The 16,533-nt window shown below is 37.7% G+C and overlaps 1 protein-coding gene across 2 annotated transcripts in view; it reads right to left on the bottom strand.

Moving 5' to 3' along the window:
• The window catches only part of LOC140156860 (dynamin-like GTPase OPA1, mitochondrial), a 140,635-nt gene that overhangs the window by 116,363 nt on the left and 7,739 nt on the right, over positions 1-16,533 (bottom strand). The window contains exons 4-12 of one of the 2 annotated variants that reach the window (XM_072179856.1): positions 13,730-13,789; positions 11,751-11,827; positions 7,008-7,061; positions 5,477-5,581; positions 4,594-4,680; positions 3,553-3,629; positions 2,701-2,818; positions 2,442-2,516; positions 1,310-1,381 (exon numbers count right to left, since the gene is read on the bottom strand). In XM_072179856.1, the coding sequence (XP_072035957.1) occupies positions 1,310-1,381; positions 2,442-2,516; positions 2,701-2,818; positions 3,553-3,629; positions 4,594-4,680; positions 5,477-5,581; positions 7,008-7,061; positions 11,751-11,827; positions 13,730-13,789 (725 nt within the window). The remainder of the gene's footprint in view (positions 1-1,309; positions 1,382-2,441; positions 2,517-2,700; positions 2,819-3,552; positions 3,630-4,593; positions 4,681-5,476; positions 5,582-7,007; positions 7,062-11,750; positions 11,828-13,729; positions 13,790-16,533) is intronic. The other variant, XM_072179857.1, reaches the window with a different exon arrangement.

The raw sequence follows: 16,533 nt of genomic DNA, 5'->3' as shown, positions 1-16,533 counted from the left end.
ACATGGTATAAAATTTAACTTATATCTGTTGACTTACTTTGGAATGGGATTTCACATGTATTCCAGCTTTCATGTCATAATTTTCTGAGGTTATGTAAAATACATTTTTTCTTAGATTTTAACTAAAATGTTATGGAAATGTCAAATTTTTATTAGAAATCAAAAGGTTTAAGCCTTGAAACATTATTTTACTGGAATTTAAGTTGCTTCTATGCATGATTTCAGTAAACAGAAACATATTTAAGTGGTTTGAAATTTTGACCCAAAAAGTCAAAAGTTACACCCTTTACTGTGAAAATGACCATATGCAAAATATGATCGCGCTTAGATTGAACATGAACAGCTGTTGAAAGCTGTGTTCATTGAATTGAAATTCTTAGTAAACAGAGAAGATATCTTACACTTCCCATAATGCATTTCTCTCATTTCAATTTTCTGATGGTGCAACTTAAGGGAAGGAGTATGAACGTTTGGACAGTATTTATTGTGGGACATTAGAACACATCAGACATATCGAATTGCATTCTGAATACGAAGAATGTCCTTCTGATATCAAATAATTTTGATTTTTTGAAATTCGCATTTTATGGCAAATCATTAAAAATTGATATTTTTGATATTTAACAGTACTCGAAGTAAACTTTATAAATCTGATGATTTATACTTATAGTGTATGTAGGTGGGATGAAAAGCCGATGATCAATTGAAAATTTTGACCTTTCGTATTGAAGATATGGATTTTTTTCCCAAAACACCAAAAAAAAGAGGTCTTTTTGGTAAAAAAATCCATATCTTCAATATGAAAGGTCAAAATTTTCAATTGATCGCCGGCTTTTCCTCCCAGCTACATACACTTTATGAATATATCATTAGATTTATAAAATTTATTTCGAGGACTGTTATATATCAAAAATTTGAAAAATATCAAATTTTAATAATTTGTCATAAAATTTGTATTATATCGTGAATTTCAAAAATGAAAATTATTTGATATCAGAAAGACATGCTTCATATTCAGAATGCAATTCGATACGTCTGAGGTGCTCTCATGTCCCACAAAAAATACTGTAGAAACGCCATAAACGCTCATTCTAGATCCCTTAAGTCGATAGTGACGAAATGTACCTCAATAAACAAAAAATGTTTATTTCTTGACTATCGACCCAAGATTAGCAGTCTATTCCCAAAATAAAAACAAAGGGAACCTGTACAAAGTAATGGGAGTATTATTTGATGAAATGGGACGATGTGTCATGTTGCAATGGATTCTGGGAAGGTAAGAAATCTTCTAGGCCTTCTAAGTACTTACACTAATAATTCCAGGCAAGTCTACGAGCACCATTCTTTGTATACCAGGTCCACGCACACTCAGAGAGATCACCTGCAAAGCAAAATGTCTACAGTTTAACATTTCTAAAAATTTCTTGGAACCTCTACTACAAAGGTGAGTATGTAAAATTTCACTTTTATTCTACATAATGCTTAAAACTGAAACAAAATTTAATTTAGATATAGTATATTATATCTGTGATAAAAAAGTCATGGGCATCGCCAGAGTTTTCTATATCACACACCTCAGGGAAAAAATATCATGATATCGGCCCTATCGGGATATTTTCTTAAGCTTCCTTAGGCTTTATGTCAATTTGAAGCTTGAACCTACCCACCTCAAGTCCTCGACATATTATTGATCGGCATCGACTCGGCGTCTATAATATGTCGAGGTTTGAGGTGGGTAGGTTCAAGCTTAAAATTGACGCTTGCATTAAAATATTGAGAATTTGAGACTTGAGCCTGGAGATCGAAGTTGATGGAATACACAGGTAAAACTGCAATGTTTTCGAAGCCATTCAGATGGATGCGCTGATATATAATTCAACGTCAGTCTTGGGTGTTTTTGTCTTCTATTAATTTGTTACTTTTCAAGTCTGGTCTGAAATAAGATGATTGTAATTTCTGTCTGATTCAAAAAATCCCAGTACTCGTTAATCATTCATGTAATTGACCTGTATTCCATCACATCACCTGTGATTGGTCCATTTACCTGAGATGAATCCGGTTTCTTAAAATGTACAATTACTGTGATTGGCATAAGATAAGAGTGAAATGTAAATATATATATGAGCTGTTCAACAACAGTTTCAAAATACCAAACTTTTGTTATGTTGGTGATGGTACAATACACAAATCTTATCAGTTTTAATACTTTGCAAATCTGCATAATGTTTAGAATATTTATTTATTTATTGACACTTTACATTATCATCTCAAAACAAGTTTCTACTTGCAAAGTGCATGTTGTGTTGCTTACACTTTTTATACGCATGCTTTAATTACCGCTTTGTAAAGCATTTTGCCATATTGTGTTGATGCGTGCATTTGCAGGGAGAACCTTGTTTTGGTAACATCCGTACAAAGTGCCAATAGCGAGCGACACTTACTTCTGTACTGATGGTCTTTCCCTGCTGGACACTGTTTTTCATCCTCAGCTCAATTTCTGACCTCAAGGCTTTCAACTACAGAATAAAAATGCAAAATACAGTTAATACTGTTATACTACTGTTAAAAACTAAATAAATGTGCTTCCTAATTTAATTATGGGGATAAAATAAAGAAAAGGGGGGGAGGGGCAAACTGGAAGGAAAGGAAGAGGAAGAGGATGAGAAGGTATCCTATCAGAGTTTCTACTAACTTACTTACCTCAGTTTCTTTGGTCAAGTCAAATTCTCTATTGCTATCTTTGAATTGTGCTACATGATGAGGTCCCTCACTCAGGGTAACTTTGACTGGTGATCTGGTCATCATTTCACCATGGCCCCTGTGTAAATCAACATATCAAAAAGTCTCTTCTAATATTGTTCAAAATTTATTCACTCTTACCAAAAAAATAAATCAAAAACACATCTAATTTTATATGCATATAGCAAAAAAAAGGTTAAAATCCCCAAAATGAAAATCTTGATTGGTTCGATTTGTAGTACAGCAATTTTTTGCCTCATGGTCAGAAATGTCTTAATAATATAGTGGTGATTTAGGGATTTAATCATGTTTCACCGTTGTTCATCACTGATTAACAACGATGCGTCCGCGTTGTCTGGGTGGTTTACTGCGCCCGAGCAAAGTAAACCACGCAGACGCATTGGACACGAGTTGTTAATCGGTGAAGAAACAACGGTGAAACATGATTGAATCATCCCTTTCAACAACAAAACAAGCTACAGATCGTCCAATTCACATGTTTCTTTCATTCAGAATGTCCGTTTGTCATTGCCACTTAACCTTACAAGAAGATCACGGTATTTCTCTGTTGATATCAGCAATTAAACTAAAGAATAAAGCGGTAATATTTAGCTGCTACCACCAATATAAGAGAGTTCATGTTTACGCATACGTTCCATGTATGACAAATTTTACGCGCTCATTCGTAACACCTACGCGTAACCTTGTGTTCGCGTATACGCTACTGGACTGGATTCATCACCGATTAACACCGCTTGGCTCCTGTACACAGGTATAGGAAGAGTTATTGAAATTATACACTCAGCTTCTTACCTTGGGAATATTCTAGCTTGTGCAATCATTTCCAATACACTTGTTTTCCCTGCACTTTGATCTCCAACTACTACTACCTACACAACAAAATAATTTCATCATTTTGAGTTAACATTTGTATCATATATAGGGGAATAGAGGGATAGTGTTACACAAGCCTCAAAATATTCAGATCTGGACCAGGAGCCACACATTTGGAAAAAGCAGCTCCTGGTCCTGAGATTTATCTAGTGAACCATGAGTCCTTTTTAAAGAGCTAAGAGTCATTTAAATTTCAATTGTACACATTAAATACAAAACCTGCTGTAACTACCAGGCTGTATTGAAAACAAAATGTAGAGTCTGGTTCATATGATTTTGGTGTGGACCAAGGAGCCAAAATGTTATGACCATTGGGTAAATGGCTCCTGGGTGCCTGGTTATTTTGAAGCTTGGTGTTACATCAGCACAGTACACAGCAACACCCTTGTTGAGGCTCAATAATCACACAATGACAATATAGCTGCAGCTGTCTTTTAAAATTTGCAGTCTGAAGAACAAAGTAATTTTTTTTTCCATTTTATATCATGTTGTGCTTAAATTAATTGGACCAAAGCCTGCTCAAACACTAGCCTCTTCATTGAAAACTCATTGTGAATTCATGAAAGAATTCTCAAGTAACAAACAAAAATGTTAAAAGAATGTTGATTTTGAGGCGGTAAAATTTTACAAATACACGCTTGGTAATCAGGATCATTACCCTCACTAGTAGCTCGTCATATAGCATGTTTCGTTCTGAATGCTCTCCAGGCAATCGTTGTCATGCGAGCGCAACATCACATACTAGACGCATTTGAGAGACGCACTTGATGCGACCTGTATGCGATACCTAAACGCTTCAGACGAGACACAGATTTACTTTTGTTCGTTTCCACAAACCGTCGGCAAGGACCAGAATACGCCCAATTTTCCCCCATAGCTGACAGCTCTATTGTACGTTGTGGTATAGGGAGTCCAGGTTCTCTGGTTTTAATTCTGTGAGGTAGACTAATCAATATTTACCCTTGGTAGATGATCTGTCATCCTATAGCTGTCATCATTGTCTGCTAGGTCATCCAGTACCTCAGAGTACATATCTATTAAAGATTTCTGCAAAATATGGGAACAAATCAATCATCAAATACAAATACATATCATCTTACAGTATTTACAACATTTTCCAGACAAACAAGACTTATAATTACACATTAGATTTGTCCTTTTTTCAGTCCAAAAGCCATAACTTATCCTAAAATAAAGTTAAGCCTATCCCGTTCACCTCATATGACCTTTGACCTCGGTTGACCTCTGCCTTTGAAATCGGATGACATTAAATATAATTTATTAATCAATTCAATTATTTATGTTTTACTCATTTAACTGACTATACTCTCTCTCGTTCTTTCTACATTTAAAGGGTTATATTATAATGCACCCCCATCCACAACATTGTAAAATCCTATAAGAGGTTATAGGATCTTTATTTCAAATATATTTAGGATTTGGCGAGTTGCCTCAAGAGTGTCCTAAGGTCTGTTAACCATACAGCTGCACTAAATTGAAGCTCACTTGGGAGGGGGAGTAAAATGGACGTAACTTTAAAAATATTAGGAGAAGAACCCCATGTGTTTTTTATTGTATTTCTTATTTTTTTCTATTTCATTTGACACCCCTTGGAGGGTTATAGCTTCTTGGCATGTCGAGATATGCCCATTTAAGACCAAATGGTTAGTCAGTTAGTAACCTAGTAAGTAAGCTAGTAATTAAGTAAGCTAGTAACATACACTGATATAGGGTGTTCCCACTATGCGTTCCACCAAAAATGATAGTCGCCCAACTCTTTTATCACCCCTTAGTATCAGAGATTTCTTCAGGGCTTTGTTCTTATCAACACACCATCACTTACTTTTTCTTTCCTATGTACGGCATTCTTATCACCCCTTAGTAGCAGTGATTTCTTCAGGGCTTTGTTTTCCTTTTCTAGCCTCTCTATTTCTCTTTGATATCGTAACTGTTCAGAAATGTAAAAAAAAACATGATAAAACATCATATAAGAAAGAAGTTATTATTCCTACCAATCAGCTAGTCTAGTAATCAGAAACCATGACCTCAAGGTCACTAGTCAAGTATTCTTACCAACTTGGTCATTAAAAAAATCTTAATTTACTAATTTTTCACTTCAAATTGTTATACAATAAATTGTTGTATAACAATGATAACTGTGAGAGCCTAAGTACCAATGTAACAAATCAAAATAGAATACCAAACAGCCCAGGGGGGTCTTCAAAAAATTTGTATGTACGGGGATATGCCACACAAAATTTCAGACGCTTACTTTATCTATACCTACTTTTTGGTATTTTTGCTACCAATTTTCAACATAAAGCACCCAAGTTGCCCTAATTGGGCGCTTTTAAGGGTGATTTTTGCCATAATGTGCCCAACTGGGCGCCTTGGTCTACACTGAAAACCCACCCATCAATATAACAAAATCGCTGAAATCCCAAAACTGTGGCACATCCCTGTATACCTTCAACCAGGGAGAAACCCCCGGGCCAAATAGCCCAAATTTCAAAGGCAGCCTAAATTACAAACTTGTCCCGATGACCTGCAAAATAACTTAATCAAACTGTGCTAAAAATGCTAAAATGGGCTTTACAATGTAAATAGTCTATATCAATAGAAAATCCTGGGAAAATCCTGCAAATCTAAATTTTCATGTAGACGAATCCAATTTCACACACTCTTACACCTCAATGGCAGCCATAGCTGGGTCCCATCCCATCTGAAATGATGCAGACTTGGCACGGATTTTAAACCACATTACATTACCCACATTACACTTAGACAAAAGAATGATGAAAGCATACAATACAATACAATATAAGATTGATTCTTTATGGTGGTACTACACCCCTAGCCAATTTTGTGCCTATCTTTGCATTTTTCTCAAAAATTATAGCGCATTGGTGACAAGTAAGATATGTAATTATAGGGGAAAGGACTACAACTACTGCACTGAAAATTTTATTTCAGCACAGACAACAGTTGTGGAGTTACAGTCAAAAATGAGGGAAAACCAATATTGATCAATAAATCAATAACTACTTGTCTTGAGTCACTGAAATTCTAGTGCAGTAACTGGATTCCTTGCCCCTATAATATACATAACTTTTGTTACCAGTGTGTAGTTATTTTTTGAGAAAAATGCGAAAATATTCAAAAATTTATCAAGGGGTGTGGTACCACCTTAAGGGACTTTAATCCACCCAGTTTGTTATGGATGGGGTCCAGTAATGGCCAAATGAATTGCCCATCACTTGGCTTATTGGATTCGTCTATAGTATTGGACATGAAAATCATGAATTCAGGATTAATGTTGAAAACTTAACAATATAAACTTAAATAAATATAATTTCCTAATAAAGACAACTTACTTGTGCCTCTAAGAATTCCTCCTTTGATTTTTCCAACCGTTCCTTTTCAGTAGCCTGCAAAATTTCAATCAATCAACAAGATTTATTAATATCCAAGATGATATCTATCTATCTACTATACTAAAATAACCAGCGAAGTCTGTGTGTGTGTGTGTCTGTGTGTCCGGCTATGCGTTTCACCGCGCTTCGACGCATCGATCCGATATTTCGGATATGGATAGGTATCGGGAAAAGCATGTTGACCGGTGGTTTGGAAGGTCACGGAGGTCAAGGTCAAAGGTCAAAATTTCAAACTTTGTCCGATCGGGCTCAAACTTGGTGGGTGGAATCCTTGATACGAGGGGAATGTATGCGCGAAATAAAATCCGAGGTCAACCGAGGTCAAAGGTCATTACGGAGGGTTCAAATTTCAAACTTTGTCCGATCGGGCTCAAACTTGGTGGGAGGAATCCTTGATACCAGGGGAATATATCGCGAAATAAAATGTGAGGTCAACCGAGGTCAAAGGTCATTACGGAGGGTTCAAATTTCAAACTTTGTCTGATCGGGCTCAAACTTGGTGGGTGGAATCCTTGATACCAGGGGAATATATGAGCGAAACAAAATCAGAGGTTAACCGAGGTCAAAGGTCATCACGGAGGTTCAAATTTCAAACTTTGTCTGATCGGGCTCAAACTTGGTAGGTGGAATCCTTGATACCATGGGAATATATGCGCGAAATAAAATGCGAGGTCAACCGAGGTCAAAGGTCATTACGGAGGGTTCAAATTTCAAACTTTGTCCGATTGGGCTCAAACCTTGATATGAGGGGAACACGTAAAAATATAATCGAGGTCAAAGGTCATCCAGGGGCTGCATTTTAAACTTCGCCTAATTTCGGGTAAAACTTGGTGAAAGTAATTCTCCATATCATGGGAGCATGAACAAAATCAAACCTAGGTCACTTTCGAGGGCAAAGGTCATATGGGGTCAGTATGCCCAACTGGGCTTAAAAGTGGTAGAAAGAATCCTCGATATGAGGAGAACGTGTCAAAAAGTCATCAGGGGTCAAATAGCATTGCCATCAGTTACTCTCACAGCAACGGGTGAACTAGTCTATACTATAATAATCATAAGCTCTGTCTGTGTGTCTGTGTGTCCGGCTATGCGTTTACGCCGTGCTTCCGACGCATCGCTGAAATTTCGCATATAGATAGGTATCGGGAAAAGCATGTTGGCCATGTGGTTTTGAAGGTCATCGGAGGTCAAGGTCTAAGGTCAAAATTTCAAACGTTGTCCGATCGGGCCCAAACTTGGTGGGTGGAATCCTTGATAGGAGGGGACTATAATGCACGAAATAAAATCGAGGTCAACCGAGGTCAAAGGTCATTACGGAGGGGTCAAAATTCAAACTTTGTCCGATCGGGCTCAAACGTGGTGGGTCGAAACCTTTGTATGAGGGGAGCATGAAAAACATTATATGGAGGTCATCCGAGGTCAAAGGTCAAAGGTCATGGATTTCAAACTTTGTCCTATCGGGTTCAAACGTGGTGGGTGCAATCCTTGATAGGAGGGAATATATGCATAAAACAAAATTGAGGTCAACCGAGGTCAAAGGTCATGTAGGGGCTAAATTTAAACTTTGCCCTATTGGGCTTAAACTTGATAGGTCAAAGGTCATCTGGGGTCAAACAGTATCGCTATCATGCCAGTGCACTCACAGCATCTGGGCTCTCACAGCCGCAGGTGCACTAGTACTAATAAAATAATAAGCGGTCTCTGTCTATCTGTGTATCTATCTGTCTGTCCGGCTATGCGTTTCGCGCTTGACGACATCGTGCTGAAATTTGGGATATAGATAGGTCTTGGGAAAAGCATGTTGGCCATGTGGTTTTGAAGGTCATCGGAGGTCAAGGTCAAAGGTCAAAATTGCAAACTTTGTCCGATCGGGCCCAAACTTGGTGGGTGGAATCCTTGATAGGAGGGGAATATAATGCGCGAAATAAAATCGAGGTCAACTGAGGTCAAAGGTCATTACGGAGGGGTCGAATTTCAAACTTTGCCCGATCGGGCTCAAACTTGGTGGGTCGAAACCTTCGTATGAGGGGAGCATGAAAAACATTATATGGAGGTCATCTGAGGTCAAAGGTCAAAGGTCATGGATTTCAAACTTTGTCCTATCAGGCTCAAACTTGGTGGGTGGAATCCTTGATACGATGGGAATATATGGGCAAAACAAAATGGAGGTCAAACGAGGTCAAAGGTCATGTAGGGGCTAAATTTAAACTTTGCCCTATTGGGCTTAAACTTGATAGGTGGAATCTGTCATATGAGGGGAGCATGAAAAAGATTACACCGAGGTCAAAGGTCATCTGGGGTCAAACAGTATCGCTATCATGCCAGTGCTCTCACAGCATCAGGGCTCTCACAGCTGCAGGTGCACTAGTACTATAATAATCATGAGCTCTGTCTGTCTGTCTGTCTGTGTGTCTGTCCGGCTATGCGTTTCGCTGCGCTTCGACGCATCGTTCCGATATTGCAGACATAGATGGGTACCGGGCGGGCGCTGTTTACCGGGTAGTTTTGAAGGTCATCGGAGGTCAAGGTCAAAGGTCAAAATTTCAAACTTTGTCCAATCGGGCCCAAACTTGGTGGGTGGGATCCTTGATATGAGGGGAATATATGCCCAAAATAAAATCGAGGTCGACTGAGGTCAAAGGTCATTACGGAGGGGTCAAATTTCAAACTTGGTCAGATCGGGCTCAAACTTGGTGGGTCGAAACCTTCGTATGAGGGGAGCATGAAAAACATTATATGGAGGTCATCCGAGGTCAAAGGTCATGGATTTCAAACTTTGTCCTATCGGGCTCAAACTTGGTGGGTGGAATCCTTGATACGAGGGAATATATCATAAAACAAAATTGAGGTCAAAGGTCATGTAGGGGCTAAATTTAAACTTTGCCCTATTGGGCTTAAACTTGATAGGTGGAATCCTTCGTATGAGGGGAGCATGAAAAAAATTCAGTATCGCTATCATGCCAGTGTTCTCACAGCATCAGGGCTCTCACAGCTGCAGGTGCACTAGTCTATCTATACTAATAAAATAATAAGCGGTCTCTATCTGTCTGTGTATCTGTGTATCTATCTATCTATCTGTCTGTCTGTCCGGCTATGCGTTTTGCCGCACTTCGACGCATCGGGCTGAAATTTTGGATATAGGTAGGTATTGGGAAAAGCATGTCGGCCATGTGGTTTTGAGGGTCATCGGAGGTCAAGGTCAAAGGTCAAAATTTCAAACTTTGTCCGATCGGGCCCAAATTTGGTGGGTGGAATCCTTGATAGGAGGGGAATATAATGCGCGAAATAAAATCAAGGTCAACCGAGGTCAAAGGTCATTACAGAGGGGTCAAATTTCAAACTTGGTGGGTCGAAACCTTCGTATGAGGGAAGCATGAAAAACATTATATGGAGGTCATCCGAGGTCAAAGGTCATGGATTTCAAACTTTGTCCTATCGGGCTCAAAATTGGTGGGTGGAATCCTTGATGCGAGGGAATATATGCATAAAATAACATTGAGGTCAACCAAGGTCAAAGGTCATGTAGGGGCTAAATTTAAACTTTGCCCTATTGGGCTTAAACTTGATAGGTGGAATCCTTTGTATGAGGGGGCCATGAAAAAAAATACACCAAGGTCATCTGGGGTCAAACAGAAATGCTATCATGCCAGTGCTCTCACAGCATCAGGGCTCTCATAGCTGCAGGTGCACTAGTATACTAATAAAATAATAAGCGGTCTCTGTCTATCTGTCTGTCCGGCTATGCGTTTCGCCGTGCTTCGACGCATCACGCTGAAATTTCGCATATAGATAGGTATCGGGAAAAGCATGTTGGCCATGTGGTTTTCAAGGTCATCGGAGGTCAAGGTCAAAGGTCAAATAGGGGAAAATACCCCACGTGGATACAAAGCAGCAAGTGGATAAAAAGAATCCAGTAGACAATCTACAACAAGTTTCAAGCTGCCCAAGCAGGTTTCATTCAGCTTTTGGCTATCTGCCCAATTTGAAATGCACTGTAATGTCTACCCAGAATGCATTGCTGCAAATGATTTGTACATTTCAAACTTTGTCCGATCGGGCCCAAACTTGCTCGCAATGAATTCTATAAGCACCCATACGCCAATAAGTGCCCACACCCCAATAAGTGCCCATACCCCAATAAGCGCCCATACCCCAATAAGGGTTGTTTTACAATCAGGGTACACAGATTGTCTCACTGGGGGTGAAAAATCTCATTCCACGAAAACAATGCTTTTTTTTTGCTATAATTAAAATGTATATTTTTCTATACATATCATCATTATGTTTAAAGATGCAATGAAAAACAATATCTAAATTACTGCCTCGAGGAAGGCATATGGACTATAGTGACCTAGTCTTTATGACTTTTTGCTATAAAAATTGTTAAATAAGTCCCTGCAGTTTTACTCTTCTCAAAGTTCAGACCGATTCTAAACTTCTCACAACTGAGTGACCCAATCATATAATTACAAATTATCAGAGTCGTACCACATCTCTCAAACTGAATAAGATTGGCAAGTATTGGTTTTCAAAATTAGAATTGGTGCAGCAGTTGTTCCCTTGCCTTGCACCACTGGAGTCCCGGGTTCAAGGACTATATGTGCACTTGGTAATAATATAAGGCATTCTCAAACAAGTTCACAAAAACTTCCATTTGGTCCTCATGTTGAAATATCACTAACTTACCGTAGGTTTTGCTGAACTTCCAACAGAATCTGAGGTTGCCTTGAGTGTTGTCACAGATGTGCCCTGACCATCATCATCTGTTTGAAATAGACAAAGACATACATAGGAATTGGTTATTTTTTAGCAGACCTCACTTTGTGTCAGACAGCCAATTTTCAGATTTTTGCCTCCATAAAATATCACTTTTCCCCCGCAGAAAAAAATCCTGTCCCGGCCACTGGGTAATGGTCCTGGAGGACAAGAGTAGTATATGTGACTTCATGGTTGCTGCATTAGGGCTCCATGTTTACAATCAAAAATCTCATCACCCGATAAACTTCTGGTCAATGCAGTAATTCAAAATGCGTTCAGTTTGGCTACAATGTTGCAGCATCATATCAGGTGTTTGGAGGACAAAAATGTTAAGTGCTTTTTCAAATCAGTCACATGTAAAATTCCCTTAACATTATAAGCATTATATAGTATGCACAGTCATAGGATCAGACCATGGACGAAAGAGATAACAGACAAACTCCAAACAGTCAAAGTCTCAGTATCACTCTATGAGGGCCGATTGTTCCATGAAATGCGGCAGACGAAACTGCTACGCATGTACCACGCATTATTACGGTCCATCGTGAAGACACGTAAAGCTCTATCGCGTATACACAACACTGGCATGATTGTTAGGCAAGGCACGATGGAACAATTGGCCCTCATGAATATGCGATAATTCACAGCATACAAAGCACAGGGGCTTTAACTGTTGGAAAATAGTAGTCTGTGGAACAGACATTTCACAAATGTAGCCTGATCTGACATTTCAGATGCCTGTGGCTGGACACATAAAATGCTCGAATGTACATGTAAACTGTAATTATAAGGACTCAAGAAAGCACTTATTATATTTCTATACTCCAAGCTCTTAAAGAGCTCTCTACTTGGAAATCTTCGAAGATTAGTTCTGCAAGATGTTGCATGCAATAAACACAACCAATCACACACTGGCGAGAGTGCATTCACCGAGCAAGGGTCATGATATGACTGTTCACACCAATCACACCAAGCAATACTGCATTGCTCTAACTTGGCACAGCTTACTGAATGCATTGTCAACTGCGTAGTCAAAATACACGCTCAAATCATCAGAATTGGATTGGTTTAATGGTAGCGTATGTTTGGTGGTGTTTTTTTTCGTAAAATCTTCCTAAAAGGTCTATTGAATGGTCTTAAATTGACTTTAAGCAACAATTCAACAACACATACCTTCTGATATCTACATATCATATAGACTAGTGTATTTCAGTACACCAAATGGAAACAGAAAATCATCGCAATGGACTCAGGCCGTATCAAAATGATGTGTTTTTTTTAATCATTTTAGTCTTACCAACAACCAATGGAAACTGATGGGTACCAATCATTTTGATACAGCCTGCATACTCCATTTTATGTTTTTTGCCACCAAATAGTGCAACTACTAATTATCAAATTACTCAAATAGAATTCAAACTTCTTGATACAAAAAACGATAACAAATAATGTCAGTATATCCGTAACAATACAGAATTACCAAAGAATAATGCTTAAAATATATTAAAATGAGTAAATAACATAGCATTCTATTAAAAAAGTCAAGCCTGCACTTTACATAAAACAGAGATGGTATGATTTGTTAGACTGAATGAAACAAGAAGTTTCAAAATTCAATCTATCAAATTATATGGTCTATTTTAAATGGATTCTTTTTTTAATGAAAATTGGCAACAAATTTGTAGTTTGGATGAATTCAGACAAAAAGCAAATCTAGATACTAAAACTTTCACACAACTTGTGTTTGTCACTGGCAGCATGTCATCTTTTTATATGTTTATTCCTTATTGGAAAGGATTCAAAACTTGTATCAAAATCTTTTGTTGCCAACTTTCATTCCTACAAACACCTGTTCAATCCAGAAATAGTTTTTGGGATGGATTTATGGATCACTACAAAGTACAGACCTGACTTAACAAGATAACTATCCCTGCCTTCACTGAGCCCTTGATTATCTAGGAGAAAACCTGCAAGCAACAGAAAATAACACAAGGAACAATATGTTACTCCAGCCAGCCACAAGGGTGAACAAATGATTTTATATTTTTTAAAGGATATTTTAAAGAAAGATTCTGCTCTCCACCATAAATAAATAAATGTATGCATTTATATAGTGTCTGTAGAAACAGAAGTCTGTTATCAAAGTGCTTTACATTTATTCCGCTGATACTAGGGTATATCACCACATATGTTGGCTGCCAATAACAACAGCACACAGTATAATCATCCCTAAACAGCTCCCTATTTTAGACCTACAATCCCCGAAATATGTCTTGAAACATTAAAAGCGTCTTTAGGGAAAATTAGTCCCCCACTCCCCGTGCAATGTTGAAACGCGTGCAAATGTGTTCAGCGTGTCTCCAAAGTGTCGCAACATTGAATGATGGGGGTGGGGAAGGAAAAGTGTTAATTGATGGCCCAGCTTTCTTCTAATTCCAAATATTGAACATTTTTATCCACATTAAATATACACTTTGGATTTCATTCAAGATGCCTAAAAGCGTTTCAACGACATTTTTCGGGATTGTCTGAGGCAAACGCTAAAATTAACATCTGATTTTAATCTTTTGGCTATAACTTTAAAACTACTTGATAGAATCACTCCAAATTTTCAATGAATATTAGTTAGTGCATAAGCTATGATGTGGGTATAAAATAAAGCAACTAATTGTATCAATTTTGACTATATCGCCCTGCACTACAAGCAGCTTGCACCCATCACCTGTGTATGTCTACAATCATAGATTGAATACAATAGCGCTCTTTTCAAACATACTAATCTTACAGATGTGAGTGATCAGCATGATATAGTTCAATGCATAGGTACCAAGCGTGAAAAATTGTCCATGACTATTCATTAATAGATAGGCTATGATGTGGGCACAAAATAAAACAACTCATCTTTTATTTAGGTAGTGGTCAAATAATTCTTTTGTACTCCATCCATTTGCATATCTTCTGGAGCGCGCCTATAGAGGAGATGATTTGAACTAATGACCTTATGTGCAAGCACTCTATAAGTAAAATACTTATGAAACGTATGAAATTTGAGCAGGGGTGGGGGGTGGGTGTGTGTGTGTGGGGGAGGGTATCTTACAATTGCTATAGTGCCCATATTCATGACCTTTAAAGATGTCCGGATCTATGTTTGTCTTTATTACAATTTAAAACAAAAACAATCAATTATCATGCCATAGATAAATTAGGGTTTTAAAACTTATTTTCGTGTTTCATAATGTCAATTGTCATGAATACAGAAGAATAGTTTATCTTACAATTGCTATAGTGCCCATATTCATAACCTTTAAAGATGTCCGGATCTATTTGTGTCTTTATTACAATTAAAATAAAATCAATTATCATGGCATAGATAAATTAGGGCTTTAAAACTTATTTTCGTGTTTCACAATGTCAATTGTCATGAATACAGAAGAATAGTTTACTGGTTTGAATAAGTCACACAAAAAAAAAAAAAAAAAAAAAAAAAAGGTGAAACTGTTGAGGCTCGAACCAATAGCCTTCCGTTTCACCGTCTGAAGTACTGTCCATTACACCACGCTGTCATGTTGAAATAATTACGGGATTCCGTGATATATGGGTGCGCATTGCATTCTCGTGATTATGAAAATGGTAAATCTCGACAGACGATTTACATTTGCTAAAATCAGTAAAATGTAAATAATGTTAGAGCTAACAAAACGTAAAATAGTAAAATTAGATGTAGTTTTTAACAAGCTTTCAAACAAAACACTTTACAAATAAAAGTTGACACCAAATCGGCCTAAATTATGAATTTTGTCAACGGTTTACCATTTCTAAATTAAAGAAACTCCTTGTATTAATATTCAGTATTAGGCTAGGGTAAACCGTCAAATCACTATGTGATTCAATGGGACGATTTACAATCGCACTTTACCATTTCACGCAAATAAAATATCAATTTTAAAGATATCTCTGCATGAGTAGGCCTACTTCATAAGCGCACTAATGCGATTTTGTTATTGGTTCTTTTTTTGTTTTTTTTGCTCGGGGCGTTGGTCTGAAAAAGGTGAAAAAGGTCGTTTTTTGACTATATTGCCCTGCACTGCAGCGTTCACGCGATACCTATGCATTGAACTATATCATGCTGATCACTCACATCTGTAAGATTAGTATGTTTGAAAAGAGCGTTATTGTATTCAATCTATGATTGTAGACATACACAGGTGGGGGGTGCAACCTGCTTGTAGTGCAGGGCGATATAGTCAAAATTGATACAATTAGTTGTTTTATTTTATACCCATATCATAGCTTATGCACTAACTAATATTCATTGAAAATTTGGAGTGATTCTATCAAGTAGTTTTAAAGTTATAGCCAAAAGATTAAAATCAGATGTTAATTTTAGCGTTTGCCTCATACAATCCCGAAATATGTCTTGAAACATTAAAGCGTCTTTAGGGAAAATTAGTCCCCCACTCCCCGTGCAATGTTGAAACGTGCAAATGTGTTCAGCGTGTCTCCAAAGTGTCGCAACATTGAATGATGGGGGTGGGGAAGGAAAAAGTGTTAATTGATGGCCCAGCTTTCTTCTAATTCCAAATATTGAACATTTTATCCACATTAAATATACACTTTGGATTTCATTCAAGATGCCTAAAGCGTTTCAACGACATTTTTCGGGGATTGTAGGTGGAGTGAAACAAGTGAGTTCAAGTGTTTTGAACTTGTA

Source organism: Amphiura filiformis, chromosome 7 (assembly GCF_039555335.1).
Source record: "Amphiura filiformis chromosome 7, Afil_fr2py, whole genome shotgun sequence".
Taxonomy (NCBI): Eukaryota; Metazoa; Echinodermata; class Ophiuroidea; order Amphilepidida; family Amphiuridae; genus Amphiura; species Amphiura filiformis.
The sequence above is the reverse complement of the archived record's forward strand: the minus strand, read 5'-3'. Positions and strand labels throughout refer to the sequence as shown.